The 15,639-nt window shown below is 47.1% G+C and overlaps 1 protein-coding gene across 8 annotated transcripts; it reads left to right on the top strand.

Annotated features, from left to right (window-relative positions):
• Positions 1-321: 321 nt before the first annotated feature.
• Positions 322-15,566, top strand: LOC148328565 (chondroitin sulfate proteoglycan 5-like). 8 transcript variants are annotated; one of them, XM_088306390.1, is made up of 7 exons: positions 322-701; positions 2,599-3,454; positions 5,521-5,709; positions 8,576-8,651; positions 11,487-11,543; positions 13,174-13,263; positions 14,822-14,968. In XM_088306390.1, exons 1-6 carry the CDS (start codon positions 503-505, stop codon positions 13,258-13,260), a joined length of 1,464 nt encoding a protein of 487 aa, XP_088162516.1. In that variant the 5' UTR covers positions 322-502; the 3' UTR covers positions 13,261-13,263; positions 14,822-14,968. The 8 variants fall into 8 exon arrangements, with proteins under 8 accessions (XP_088162516.1, XP_088162512.1, XP_088162519.1 ...); XM_088306386.1 differs by lacking the exon at positions 13,174-13,263 and having other exon boundaries at positions 14,822-15,566; XM_088306393.1 differs by lacking the exon at positions 13,174-13,263 and having other exon boundaries at positions 8,576-8,729; positions 14,822-15,566.
• The last annotated feature ends 73 nt before the right edge of the window (positions 15,567-15,639 follow it).

The raw sequence follows: 15,639 nt of genomic DNA, 5'->3' as shown, positions 1-15,639 counted from the left end.
AACCATAAAACATGAACATGTGACGTAATAAACTTTTATGTTGTGAAGGATCGCTCCGTATTGTGTGATACTTTGTCGTATGGTACCATATGGCAAAACAGCGAATAGGTGAGTGAATTTTAAAGGGTTGACCTCCCTCCAAAAATCAGCCAAATTACGAAGTAAATGCTGTCAAGAAAAAATGCTGCCACTCATGTTTGGGAAGTTTTGAGAAGGGGAGGAGGGCGGATGAGGAGGATATAAAAGGAGGGGGAGGAGGAGGAAGAGGGACCAAAACGCCACCCCCCCCTCCTCCCCCTGTCCTTCCTCGTCCCCCTCCCTCTCCGCCCCTGCCTCGCTCACTCTCTCTCACTTCTCTCCTCTGTCTGCTTGTCTTCTTCTTTCATTCCCGCTACTGTGAGTGAGCCGAGCCGCATCGGACCGAGTGAAGTCCCTGAACGCATCACCGCTCGCGGCTGGAGGTGATGGAGCCGTGAGCCGAACCGAACCGAACCGAGGGGTGATGCTGCTGAGTGAAGAAGACTCCTCTTCCTCCTCTTTTTCTCTTTCGTCTTCTTCACGCGCACGTTCCTGTGCTGTGGAACGCGCGTGCACGCCGAGCATGGAGACCAGCTCGTGCACGGGAGGCTGCCGCCGGCGCACGCGGATGGCGCGCGCGCTCCCGCCACTGTTGCTGCTGTTGCACTTCGTCTCCGTGCACGGTAAGCAAGACTCACGCGCACACCGCTGCGGGTCGCGTGCGCGCGTCCGCTCCTTGTCAACGTGGGCGCGCGCGGACGAGTGTTTGCCTCCGGGCGCCCGTGACGCACGCGCACGTGTGAAACCAGGTCACGTGACCACACAGATGTTCACTTATTAGTACGCTGGAAATCAGGTCAGCGTGGCGTGCGCGCGCCAGGCGGCCGCGGGACGCAGATGGGTGTCGGCGTGTACGCGCGCGGCACAAAGAGGCGAGGCGCAGATTAGCGTGCGCATGAATAATGCATGAGGAGAGGCGGCGCGCACGCGCGCACGGACATTCTGATACACACAAAAGCGCGACGGCGGGCTCTTTGTCCGCCAAGCGGGCCGCACGCACGCCAAATAATCACACGCCCGTGCACGAGATGGCGACAGCCTCAGCATGCTGAACTTGTTTACTGTTATTTTTTTCCATAGATAACCATTCAATTTCAAGTCTACATTCATCTGCTGATTGACGTGACTTGGTAAATTATTCAATAAGTGATTTTGATTTTGTCAGTGAATCTTGATCTGAAGTTTATATATATATATATTATATAAACTTATATATGTGACTCAGTTTGTGATTCAGTCCACGATTCAAGCGACTCAGAAAGTGTTTTCTTATGCCACTTTGACCGTGACTATGTGACAAGATAAGCTTTTTTTTTTTTATATTTATATCTGACATCGTAGTTGAGTTTGTATGCAACTGTGAAAGTGACTCTGTATTGCCTCAAAAAATCTTGTTTGTGAATTTTTTTCAATGCACGATTCGGTATATGACACACAATGAGTGGCGATTAAGTATTCATTACTCAGTTCTCATTATGTGACTCAAGTGACCCAATACGTTGATTTAGTATTTGACTTGGACTGTGATTGAATACGTGACACTGGAACTGGCTCAGTACTTCACTGAATGTGATTTAGTGTTCGACTCTGTAATTGACTTTGTATGTGCCTGTGGTGGACGCAGTTGATTAAAACGAAAATCACGCTAAGCTATTTTGCTGACAAACATGACTCGAGGTTGAAGCTTGCCGTTCAGGTGTTTGCATGTGTGTCTTTCGCACACCTGCCTCTGCTCGCCTCCTCCTCGGCGCGCTGCAAAGGAACCCAATGAACTCAAAGCGGTCCTATCTGCATCCCGCTGCTGGAAGCGGGCCGTTGCCATGGAAACTGCATCTCTCTTGGTGTGCAAGCGTGCTTGTGATGAAGCAGTGTGTTGAACGCACCCTTGTTACTTAACAGGCAAATGTAAAGCTGTGTGTGTGTGTGTGCTTGTCCACCAGTGCATTGTGGGACTTCCGCGAGGATTTAACCCGTGAATGACCTCAATGGTAAAGCTCTTCTGATACCGGACGCAGATGTCCTGCTCTGTTTCGTGTGCGTGCGTGCGTACGTGCGCACGTGCGCGTTGGGATGAGAAGGATGCGTTTCCATGGCAATACATGCTGCTGATCCAGCTGGATGGAGGAACATCGCGCGGTCATGCTTGCGCGTTTCTCTGCAACTGCCTCTCAAAAAAGTCGTCGACGCAAAGCGGAGCCCATCAAACATTTGGTTTCGTTGGGGTCCGCTTTGTGTTCATGACGTTCTCGTTTCAAAACTGTACGAGTGAGATAAGAGTTTTACGAGTAGATATTCTGTGCTAAACATCATGCTCAGATGTGTGTGTGTGTGTGTTGAAACTGATGACGGTGTCCTTGCTAATCTTTAATCTGGACTGTCGAGTTTTGGAGTGCATTAGTCAACTACTCCTTTAATCCATCCCATAATGTCTCACGTGTCATGTGATGTCATTCCGGAGTGTGTGCATGTGTGTGTGTGTGTCAGTGCAAGAGTTCACTTCCTATTTGTGTGTGTTTTCAGGAGTTGTCACGGCGACCAACACCACCGAGGTGGCCGCCGCCCTCAACGGGACCGCCCCGCTTAGCGAGCAGGAGGGTCCCACCGATGTCAGCCGTGCCGTCACCATGGGAACCGGACCCAGGGGTTCCATCAACACTGTGACGCCCAGGGCGGGCCGCGTGCCGCGGGGCGGCGGCGAGGAGGAGGAGCTAAGCAGCGGCATGTTTGGTGAAGCGGGCGGAACGCCCTCGCCATCTCAGATCAGCCTTGATTCGGCGGAGACGGAGCTGCTGTTGCCAGGAAACCGTCTGCCAGCTGATGTCGTGGAGGAGGAGCCTCTGGCGCGTAGCGACCCGCCGTGGCTCAACGCCAAAGACACGGCTGTGTTCGACCTGGACCGACCGCCCACCGCCGTCCCGCTGCCTCCGGCCACCAACGCCGCCCAACCCGACATACTGCACGTGGACTTTTTCGATCCCGCCTCTCGAGGACGTCACCTGGACTTGGCTCCGCCTCCCACCTCATCGCTGGCCCACGAGCTCCAGGGCGGCGACCCGACGTCCTGGGCCATGCCGGACAGCTACGACTACCTGACCCCGTACGAGGATGGGGCGTCGCCCACCCCCGACGAGTACCCCGACACCACCGCCGACGACAGCGCCTCTCGGATTCGCCCCAAGTTGGCGGGTCCCGTCTCGTACCTGCCAAACGGCCCCCAGCGCGCCACCCCGACGGACGGCTCTGACGGGATGGGTGGCTGTCGCCCCGGCTACCAGATGGTCAATGCCACGTGTCGCTCTCCTTGCGACTTTGACCCCGACTTCTGCTACAATGGAGGACAGTGTTACCTGCTGGAGGATGCCGGAACATTTTGCAGGTAACGCACACGCCTGTCATCGGCATCCGTATTGTGGAAAGCGATTCGTCGTTCGCGTCCCTCCGCTAAATCGCGGATTTGAAACAATAATATTTTAATGAGGTTTTACAGTATAGAGGCAAGTCCAAATTTTGGTTTGCTCACCATCAGTGTAGTACCATGTTCCACCACAACTTGCCAAGCAGCGCCGCAATTAACTGGAAATCATCCAGCATAAATGCATAATGAAGACTCCGAGCTTGAGAAGTGGTTCCCATAAAAGAGAGAAAATATAAGCCTGAGAACTGCTTTGAGTGTGTTAAAGAAGCACTCATAACATTTCTGCTAAAATAAGTTAGCCCATCTATGGCGTTTCACATTATATGTTAGAATTAAGTCTTTTTGTTTTGACAAAATGATACGGTTCTGCTTGAACATTTTAGTATACAAAGTTTCTGCGTGGACTGTGTGTGACATCATACATATAAATGTGGCTTTAAACATTTAACATACTCATCAAATGCCTAACATCTGTCGGATTGACATCTGATCATATGTTTGACACCAGGCATGTCACAGACACACGACATTCGTAATACATTTCACATGGGGCTTCGCTTCACACGCTAAACATCCCGAACACGCATCTGAAATTGTACATGTGACATCCTACAGTTGACATATACGTGCCATCATACATGTGAGATACATGCAGTTTGTGTGCGTCCGTGGAGACAGCTGATTCACTTATTCACACACGAGACGTCAAAAGTGAAGAATCTGACTTTAGAAAGAGAAAGACAAGAAGAAAAAAAAAAACACGAAACACCAAGAGGTGGAGTACAAATTCAATGAGTCACAACTTGAGAGCATTGCCAGCATGCTTGTGTGCATGCGTGACTGCGCGTGTGTGCGTGTGTGTGTGGGGGTGTGTGTGTGTGTGTGTGTTCAGCAGCTTGATATAATTAAGTTTGCATGCAGTGTGTATCCATTTTACATTTCATGGAAACACAGGCACAATAATAAAACCATCTGCACGGACACAGGGAGTGTGTGTGTGCGCTCGGAGTGTCTTTGTGTGTCAGGGTTCACTGGCAGTCAATGAGTTCATAGGTCAAAGACACAGGAGAGTTACGGCTGCCAGTGAGGTAAAGACACACGCACACACACACACACACACACACACACTTTGTTTTTTGGCAAAGATGTTTGACACGTTCCATTGGCGACACACACGCACACGCACACACACAAAGAGTGTTTTAGCGCCTACAAAACAAAACCATTTCTTCAATTTAAGTTAACAGTCACTCTTATTTGGAAAGCGTGTCTATAAACATATTTATTAGTCTGACTTGATGTCATGGTGGTCACAGGGTGGGGCGGAGTCGTGGGGGTGAAGGCTGATGGGGAGGACAGATGGGGAGGAAGGGGGTGAGGGGGGGCAGCAGCAGCGAGATGACCCGAGGGGCGGAGATCAAGTGGAAGAAACACGTCAAATATATTTCTTTTTCCTGCATGTGATGGAATGAGAGAGATTCTGCTGCTCAGGCCGAGTTGCCATGACAACCAGCACATCCCCCACCCCCACTCTCCTCACTCGCTACTTGCAACCCCTTCACCACCACTCTCTTACATAAACCTTCTTTGTCAGCTACTCTGTATTCATGCTCTCATGGCTCATACATGACCACGCAGACGCCTCAATGTGTCGTCATGGCGACGATACCATCGTGTCATTACAACGCAAAAGGTCACGGTGGCACAGTCTAAATGTCATCAGAACACACGAGTCATATCGCCGCGGTAACGATAACGCCACTGTAACATACGATACAGCGCTAGTCCACGCGTTGCCATGGCAACCTCATTAACAATGAACATGACATAATCACACACGCATGTTATTGTCGTCAATGTAACACGCTACACATGTTACGGTAACGCACTGCCACATTAGAGGGGAACACTAAACTTGTCATCAATGCAACACAATTAACGCCCCAAAATGTTCTCGCACTCCACGGGAATGCGACACGCTAACTACGAGTGTCTCCTGTTGACGAGGCATCCCTTCCCTCCTCCAGGTGCAACGTTCAGGACTACATCTGGCACAAGGGCGCCCGCTGCGAGGCGGTGGTGACGGAGTTCCAGGTCATGTGTCTGGCGGTCGGTGCGTCGGCCGTGGTGCTCCTGCTGCTCTTCATGATGGTGGTGTGCTTCGCCAAGAAGCTCCACGTACTCAAGACGGAGAATAAGAAGCTGCGCAGACGCAGGTGAGGCGGCCGCGTCCGCGACGTCACGTGCAGTCATTACGAAACAGGGACCAAGTACGCAGGGGCGGTTTAGACTGAGTTTTGGTATTTTTGCAGATGCATGCGGCTTGACGCATTTAAAAAGAGGCGTTTTGCGCTGTTGTGGGCGTGGACACAGTTGACTTCCTTTCTTTCCCTTTAAGATCAGTGTGCGAGAGGTGCACTCCGTGACATGGCTGAAGCAGAAGCAGACACAGCTTTTCTCATATTTCATCCGAAAAGTAACTCAGTGTGCTTGACATATTTAAAAGAACATTTAAAAGCATTAAAAGAAATGAAGACATTTAAAAACAGAAATGAAAGATAGCTTAATAAAATTATTAAATGGAGCCCAATCACAGACATGGGGGAGGGGCGTTTTTTTTAACCTGAACTTAAAAGCATTCCCACTTTGGCCTGACTTCACTTCTGCTGGCAGCTTCTTCCATTTGTGTGCAGCATAACCGCTAAATGCTGCTTCACCATGTTTGCTTTAAAACTCTGCGCTGACCTCAGGGCTCGCCAATATCCATTTTGCTAACTTAGCACAATGCAAAAAAAAAAAAATAAAAATAAAAAAAGTCTTCTCTGCTTAATGTTGTTTCAGAGCTCACTAACATTGGCTTGATTTTTCAAATATGTTCCTTTAGTTTGGCGAATATTATGAGCTAAAAATCCCCAAATTTCTACTTGGGAAGACGTCGCACCACTGCAATTCTGTGAATTATTAAATATGCCGTTTGACGTCAATAAAACGGTGATTGGCAATAAGTTGTCCTTCTTGACGCACTTTTGGAATACTCAAAATGTCGCCAGACGTCGAGCTACTAAAATGGCGTCTCCTTCTTCTGCTAATTCACGTTGGCGAGATGTGAGAGGAAGATGGCGAGGTGAGGAGGAAGATGGATGGGGGAGGAGGTGGACTGAATGTAAAATGCTGTGGGGTGACAGTGAGATTGAGGGGGGGAGTGAGACGATTGGGGGGGGGGTGCTTCTACCCAGGCGGGGGCGGATGCTTGGCCGAGTGTTTTCGCTGGCGTCTCCATGGCGACCGGGCAGCAGCTCGCTGGAATCGAACATTCAAATGTGAAGTGGTGAAGTGCTCGTTCTCCGACGCCAGCTCCCACGCTAGGGGGGATATTTTTAGACCACTGGGAGATTGGGGTGGGGTTTGTAATGTGGGGGGTAACATGATGATGATGATGATGATGATGATGATGAAGGCCGTGATGGCGAAGAGACGCCGCTAGCCAGGAGACTTTTTTGACAAAGAGAAAACATGACGTCATGGCTTCGCCGCATCCAGCTGAAAGTAGGGCAGTCGGAGAAGGGGGGGGCGGGGGAGATGTGGGGGGGGGGTGAGGTTGACCTACATGCAGCTGTGCAACTTTTGAGGCAGGGAGGGAGCGATGCAGGGGGGGGGGGATGCGTGTTGGATGGAGAAACGAAAGCCTCATCGAGAGTCGGAAGAAGAAGAGGAGGAGGACGAAGTTGAAGAGGGAGATGGAGGGGACTGAGGGAGAAGTAAGCGAGCATGAAGGCAAAGAAGGAGGAAGTGAGATGGAAGGATGAAGGAAGCAGGAGAATTGAGGAGCAAGTGAGCGGCAAGGAAGAAGGAGTTGAGAAGAAATGAGAAGTCATTAAGTAGTAAAGGAGCAAGAGAAGTGAGTAGGAAATAAGAAGGAAGGAAGTGAAGTCCACTCATCTCACTCGATACTTTGCAACAGTTTTTGGGCAGAACAATTTTCCAAAGTCAAATATTCAAGCTGTTTACGCACTCCCAGCTGAAAGTTTAGAGTCAAACTCTAAATAGAAAAAACAAAATCTATCTATTGTATTTAAAACAACCAAATGACTTTGCTTCACGAATGTCGCTGCTAGCTCAATGCTAACACATATTGGAAGAATCCATTAACAGGCTAAGGAATAGCGTCCAAGCTCATGGTGTTGTAACCGTTTACGTAACAGATATTTCAACAACTTTGTTCAAGTGAAAATCAAAACAAATACAGTTGATACAATGAAGTCATAACATAAAAGAGTTAAAAAAAAAATAAAAAAAATAAATAAAACAATACCGAGTCTCAGAGACGGGTTTTAAGAGGAACTGGAACGATTTAAAGAAACACAACCGGTGGTGCAACACACATCGACCGACTGAAAGCGTGACAATACTCTCATGCATTTATCGTTTATTCTTAACGAAAACCAACTCATGAGTAGTCCGAGTCGTGTTGACTCGTACTCGTTTTGTGTTTTTGCCCCCCAGTGGCCAAGATGGGCATTCCAGAGGGAAGAGCACAATGAATTGAATTTAAGCATTAAATGATGATGCACAAACTGTTTTGTTCTTTCTTCTTATTTATGTCCTTTAATTATGTTATAACTTCGTTTTTACTCGGACATACTCCAAAGTAGAATATTATAGAGTTTGATGATTACTTTTTTATTATTTGTTCTGGAACGGCTGAATGGCGTTTCCCTTTATTTCAATGGCGGAAGATGAAATTAGATTTTTTTTGCGGGGGGGGGCTCCATGAAATCTTGGCTAAATTCTGTTGTGGTATTTTGGTGCAGTTGGATGTAACTTTTTATAGTGTTAACTTTTAGCTACTTTCAGTGTTAAATTTCTAACTTTGTATAATATTCCCGTGACTTGCAATAAAATAATTTTCCTGAACATTTCGACCTACTACGCTACTGCATTTTAAATTTTAGGTGGTACTTGGTGCACGAGTGGTTCTTTGAATGTTGATGTTTGCATCACAGATCTTCTTTCTTGCTCTCTTTCCTTCCTCTTTCTTCCTTCATCTTCTTCTTCCTGGTTGGTGTGTGTGTCGCCCTGCAGTAAGTACCGGCCCACGTCGGAGGCTCACAATGATAATTTCTCGCTGTCCACCATCGCTGAGGGCTCCCACCCAAACGTAAGGAAACTGTGCGACACCCCTCCTAACGCCCCCCATGCTCGTGCATTGGCTTACTATGATAACATTATCTGTCAGGTAACGTGCTCCGTCGCTCTCTTCTTCCCTTTTTTCTGCATCTGACTCCTCCCCTTTTGCTACCCCTGCTCTCCCCCGACGCATGGGCATGAGAATCCCCAAGCAGACAAACTCAGTCTGAGGCCAGAGGGGAGGCGGGCGAGGGGCGGGGGGGTAGATGGCTGGGGGCGGGGGGGTGTTGTAGGAGCAAGTTTGCTCGGGAGGATGGCGGCTGACTGTTGAAATGAATGAAGCTCACAAAAGTGGCAACACCACGCCCCTTTTTGCAAATCTTTTATTCCAACGCTGAAAAGAATGACACTTTGCAACATTTGAAAGTTGTCAGTGCACAGCTTGTATAATTAAAAAAAACGGCAACGGCAACAAAAGTGAGTCGACCCCGAAGTCAAACGTTTGTGTCGATCTGTCAGGTTGATGAAATCCTTAGGTCTTGCTTTTAAACAATGTCGTCCCATCACAGTGACGCTCTTGTCGCCATCCATCACGCAGCCTGTTGCCATGACGACCAGGCAACGATCAATCACGGCCGCTGCTCTGGTGCACATCCATTTTTCATCAAAGGGCAAAAAGTAAATCCATAGTTTTTCTATTTGTCCAAATATGTTTGTGAGCCAGCCATACCAAAATTTTGCAACATTGTGACATCACAGTGGGGTTAATTTACATAATCCTGCCTCCACACCGAGTGAGTTTCTTTCTAGCCAATGGCTGGACAAAGTTCAAGAGAAAAAGATTTACTTTGCCGTAAAGCAGTGTCAGGTCATAGCCAAATGGTAAGCAGAGCTGCATTGTTTAGCATCATCTGACAGAGGTACCAGCATTACTTCTGAAAATAATGTTCAGCACAATTCTTGAAATTGGATTTGGTTTTTTTTTGTGTTTAGCTGTCACGCATTGCACATAAATTCGATGAAATGTAATTGGTTGTCTTATTGATGACATTCCTCTAATTTCCCACGAAAAATGGATAATGTATGTCCTTTAAAACTGTTAGCGTAGCGTAGCATCACAAACGATTCTGACACAGTCAAGCCCCGCCTCCTTCCCTTCAATCCTTCACTCCTCACCGCCGTAGCCATCTTTCTCTCCGACCTGCGTTCTCTGCTTGCCTCTCTGCTCGGTAAGTCATGGTCGGACATGCGCCACCTGGTGGCCATGGCCGCCACTGCAGCTCTGCTACGCTAACAAACTGCCTTGTTTATCCTGAGTGGGCGGGGCAAAGGGAAGGGGCCGGGTGACATCATCCTCTATGGGGCCTATCAGGATAAACATCTGAGATGCAAGACCACCCTAAGATTCCACTAACAGTAGCATGGTTAGCTGTTAGCTTAGCTTTAGCCTAGCATGATGGGACTGCAGGATGGCGTTGGATTAAAAAAACAAAAAAACAAGTCATGCTAACATGTTTTCATGTTCGATTTGGAATGTTTTTTACGCCATTCAAAGAGCTCAGTTGGTAGCCGCATGGGTTATCTTAGCTTAGCTTTGCGCTACAACTTTTTTTTTGTCTGCTTTTTGGTAGATGTGGTACCACCTCTAACACCCCATCGCTAACTTTGTCCTCTGCTAACTTTTCGACGCAAACTCAACCAAGAACATCTTCACAACTTGCACACACAAAGTCAACAGTTGCAGGGTTAGCTGCTAGTTTAGCATTAGCTTAGGATCATAGTTTGTAGCGAAGAAATAAAACATGTCTTGCTAGCACATTATCACATTCTCTTTGAAATGTTTTTATTTTATTTTTATTTTTTTTATTTAGTGAGGGTGGTTGGCGTTTATGTCAGATCCAGGTCCAGAAAGTAAAAACCCTGCAACAGTTTGGCTTTAGCTATCGGTGTTCCTAATCAACCGGCAGCTAAATTAGCACCCTGAATAGAAGCACTTTGAGACTGTCTGTGATTAAGGGCTATACAAATAAAATTGACTTGACTTGACTTGACTTGACACTTGTGTCTAAAACAAACTATTCCAGGGCTTTCACTTTCTGGACCTGTATTTGACACCTCTGGCGGTTGGTAGCCACTAGGGTTAGGTTAGCATAGCGCTCTAACTTTATGGCCTGTTTTTATTTTTTTTTCTTCATTTTGAGAGAAGTGTTAGCTCCCGCTAACAACCCATAGCCACTTTTGTTCCCTGCTAACTTTCCAAGAAAATGCAAAAAAAACATTTTCACTACTCTCACACACAAAAACACCGGAAAAAGTCTCCTTAGCTCTCACAACATTCCCAAAAATGTCACACGAATGTCAAATAAAAGCTGCACTTGATCCCTGAACCACTAAAAATATAATTCATTGAATGTGTTTCATTGCTACCAAGTGCGTTGATTTCCCCTTTTAAAATAGCTCATGCTCACTTCGTTTGCATTGACAAATGAACACTAGCTAGTCATGCTAAAGCTAATTCTCCTGACTTGCATTCCACGGGCATTGCGTTTCTAATTTGTACAAATCAAAAAATGTGGTTACGTTGTTAGCACCAGAAGCTAAAATGCGAACTTTATTTACGATTACTATGATCACAAACGATAAAACTAGAGTCGCGTTTATCTCGCCGAAATAAAAACGGATCCAACTACATTAATTAGCATTCGCTAACTTCATTAGCATAGCATTAGCACCTCTTTCTTCACTTCCTGTCTGCCTCGTCCTTCTGGCTGTAAGCGCCACATCTTTTCGCTCTTGCTCCGTCGCCATGACAACGATGCCTTTCTGCCTTTGAGGAGTGTAACCTTTGAACCCACCCTCCCCTCAGAAAACCATGAGCAGATACACGTGGGAGTGTAAGACCAAAGAGGAGTCCGACTGCGAGGTAAGACCATAAACCCCTTCGTCGTGCCACGCTGTCAGTTAGCCCCGCCCCCCCACACCTTCCTAAGCAGACCCGTCACGTCAATCAATCTTTCAAAAACAAAATCAATCAATAAATCGCCTCAGCTTTCACTGCACCAAATAGACATCCTCAAAAATACCTTCATACGCCATCATGACCAAATATGAAACGAGAAGATGGAAATGAGCGGAAAGTGAGTTGGAAATAAGCAGCGAGAAAGAAGGAAGTTATCAGGAAATACGAAGCAAGTGAGTCCCAGAAAGTCAGCATGACGTGACAGAGAAGTGAGAAGGAAATGATCTGGGAGTGAACAGGACATAAGTAAGAGCAACTGAGGTCCCCTGCGGCCATCTTGCGTTGCCACCTGCTAAGTATGCCCAACTTGAATACTAACTGTTTTCTCAGTTGTCTTTTCACATTATTTTCTGTCTCCATGGCGGAATGCCAATGTGCGGCGTACGGTCGTGCCAGTAAGTCTGGGAGATGCTCGACATGCACATTTCATCAGTATGAGTGTGATTACAATTTTTGTCTCATGAGGTATATCACAGAGGTCTGCTTAAAGATTTGTCGGCATGCATGTTGTCAGTATGAAATGAATAGAAACAAAATCGCCACGATTGACGATACTGTGATAGTTCATTCCATGCTAGGCTCTCATTACTCACTTCAAGGATCCTAGCATAAAACACTCATTAATAACATGTTAATAACACAAGAAAACCCAACAAAAGTTGTTAGTAACAGTGGCAACACAAGATGGCTGCCCTCTGACTTCAGGGGCCACCGTCAGTCCACAGGTTAGTTTTAGATGTCTGTGGAACAAAGCAAGAAGTAAGAAGGACGTGAGTAACATTGGTTGGAAGAAAAACAGACTTAAGAAGGAGGTGAGTCGAAAGTAGGTATGAAGTGAAAAAGAAGTAAGCTGGACGTTATCAGGGAGTCAGCAGGAAATGAAGAGGACGTTCGCAGGAAATTACCTGGAAATGAGACAAAATGCGCTGGAACTTAAAAAAGAGTTTGTAGACAGAAGAAAGATGAGAAAGTGAGCATGGCAGGAAATGAGGAGGAAGTTGCCAGTGAAGGAAGCAAGCGGTGAAGTTTGCCGGAAATTGAGCAGGAAGTGACAAGAAAGTAAGAAGGAAGTGATTGGAACATGATAAGGAAGCGAGTAGGAAGCAAGGTGGGAAGTGGGCAACAAAGGATTTCGTAGGAATCACCTCAACGTCATCATCGCTATCGTTAGGATTTTCGTTCTATAAAATAGTGAACATCCAATCGAACGTAAATATATCAAACAAAGACAAAAGTTGGTTCAAACGGGGAGGGGGGGCGGGGGGGGGGGGGTGCGGAATCGTTGCTCTCCCCAAAGTATGCGTGTGCCTTCATCATCATCACCATCAAAACGTTGTTTTTATCTCTGTTCCCCACCTCCCCCCCCTAAAAAAAAAATAGAACGCCGAAAACTCCCCGTGATTCTGTGCCTCCCTCCCTCCCGCCAAACCCAGCTCCCCCCTCCCCGCCCCTCCTCGCCACGCCACCACCACCCACATGCACCGCCACCAAACCCAACAAAGCAAAACAAAAAACCCCCCCAAACGTTTTCCAGTTTCACGCTGACGGGAGGAAAGAAGGCTCGTACCCCGTAACCATGGAAGTCACGTACCCGCACGTCCTGCCCGAAGTTACGATCTAGCTGGTAAATCCACTTTTTTGTCACGACACACACGGAACACTCGAGAACACTTTTCTTTTTCATCCGTGTGTGTATGAAGATGCGTGTGTGTGTGTGAGACGTGTGATGCTGCCGCTCAAGAAAGTGAATCCAAAAACATGGTGATGGTGGTACCCACAGAAGACCCCCCTGGGGGGCAGCAGAAGTGTTCACGCAAAAAGTGTTGGGGTGGGGGACTTGGGTTTCTGCATGAGCCAGTATTTGATAAGTGGTGAGTATTCGGGTTGGGGGGGGCGTGCAAAGTTGTTGCATGTGGATGTGCATGTGCCTCCTGGTTTGTCAGAATGGACTGAGGGAGGCTGACGGGTGGGGTGAGGTGGGGGGGGGATTGTTTGTATTCATGCAGTTCACCTTTTCCAACCACAGAAAAACATGACAAGACGAGACATTTTAAAATGACACGCCACTCAGCAAGATGTGTGACGTGACATTCCACAATTTCCCAAATGTGACTTGCGTGACATGTTATTAGACACGTTACACGACCATACTGGCATTAAACTTACATGTCACATGTCACGTGTCACATGACGTGACACGGTGTTGACATGTTACATACCGGTGGACGTGTTGCACGGTTTACATTTATGACATGACTTTAAATGCTTTTTATTTTGACACATGACACATCATAAACCGGTAAGACGATGGAGATCATGACAATGTTACACGCATGACATAATGTCACACACACGTCATGACTTACACGCATGACATTCCCGTTACATGTTGCATTGCTCGTACGCATAACATCATGACAAGAGTACACGTCACATAACAACCAAAGGATTTATGACGGTATCCCAACCACATGTTACATGACCGACATATGTTGCATTTTTGTTGCACGTTACAAAGCATAACATGTCTTGTAACACGTAACATCGTGTTATATGACGTTACGTGTTCCGTCATGACATCTGAGTTCATGACCTTGTTACGAGCGTGATGCGACACTCGTAACATGACTTGCACATGTGACGCCATGGTACATGCTTTGCATCTAATAACGAAGGTTACACGTGTGACAGGATTGACATGCGTGACATGACATTATTATGTTATCCGGCATAACAGGTCTTACAAATTGCTAAGTAACGCACGAAACATCATGCAATTAAAAACAGTACATGGCTGACACACGTCCTGAGATGTGTCATGTGAAATGCATCACATGCACGTCTTACATGTATGACATGTTTTACACGTGTTCTTTGATGTTAATGGTGCACTCGTTACATACAAAGTACATGCATGACACAGCATTAATTCACGACGGCAACGTGACAAATATGACTTCATGTTACAAACGTGACATGACTTACACGTGTTAGGTGACACAACACATGTTCTCTTTCACATGATAAATGACGTGACAAGTTTCACGCGACGTCACACACGCTTCGCGACTTCCACGTCACATACTGCAATTAGAAAAGCCGTTCCTTGCGTAACGTGCGCTTTGTGTGCTCACTCGACTTTCTACCTTCCCCACTTGGTCCCTCCCCTCCTCACTGGTCAGGATGATCCCAATTCCCAGAATAAACTGGAGGAGCCGGTGAAGGCCCCGCCCAAGGAAGACGACGCCCTGAACATCCACAACGCGCTGACGCCCAAACACGACAACCACAAGCTGCTGGGCGACGACGACTCAGAGGTCAACTCTCTGCAGAACAACATGATGTGAAAAAAATGGTCTTTTTCACCAACGCACTGACCGCCCGTCGAAAACACCCGCTCCCGCCGCGCCCCCTAACTCCAAGCCCCGCCCCCTCAGGTTCATCGAGCAGCCGCGTCAACACTGCCGTCCAACCCCGTCACCTTCCTGTTTCCTCGTCATCATCATCACTTCACTACCTTGTTGCCGTCACTTGACTGCCCCTCACGTCTGTCACTGCACACATGTAGAAATACACGCACACACACAAACAACACAAACACACACACACACATGTCCCTGCCTGCATCGTTGTATTTTGTAAAAAGATTTCCAGAATTCCAGCGTGTGTAAACGTGGTTAAAAAAAAAAAAGAAGAAAAAAGCTACTGAGAGGTTTTGATGTTTGTTGACTAATCCAGTGAGTGTTTATAAATATTGCAAACAAATCCGATCGATGGATCGACTTCAAACACGACGTGTCTTGTTTTCTTTGATGTGATTTCTAATCCTTTGATGTACTTTTACTGTTTTTATTTTCTACTCTTTCAACCAACGAGAACAACAAACGAGATTCCGACACTTGTTGAAATAAAACCTTTTTAACATGACCGATGTGTGGCCGTTTGTTCTCCGTTCGCGCGCACACGCGCACGCTGCGCGCACACGCGCACGCTGTCACAA

The sequence above is a fragment of the Idiotropiscis lumnitzeri genome, chromosome 10, assembly GCF_059441095.1.
Source record: "Idiotropiscis lumnitzeri isolate Australia: NSW breed Sydney's pygmy pipehorse chromosome 10, RoL_Ilum_1.0, whole genome shotgun sequence".
NCBI classification, from domain to species: Eukaryota; Metazoa; Chordata; class Actinopteri; order Syngnathiformes; family Syngnathidae; genus Idiotropiscis; species Idiotropiscis lumnitzeri.
The sequence above is the reverse complement of the archived record's forward strand: the minus strand, read 5'-3'. Positions and strand labels throughout refer to the sequence as shown.

Excerpts from the sequence above, each read along its gene's own strand:
- LOC148328565 (XM_088306393.1), top strand. The coding sequence starts at position 503 with ATGCTGCTGAGTGAAGAAGACTCCTCTTCCTCCTCTTTTTCTCTTTCG. Across the intron at positions 8,730-11,486 it reads ATGATAACATTATCTGTCAG|AAAACCATGAGCAGATACAC; the intron begins GTAACGTGCTCC and ends CCCTCCCCTCAG. Across the intron at positions 11,544-14,821 it reads AAGAGGAGTCCGACTGCGAG|GATGATCCCAATTCCCAGAA; the intron begins GTAAGACCATAA and ends CTCACTGGTCAG.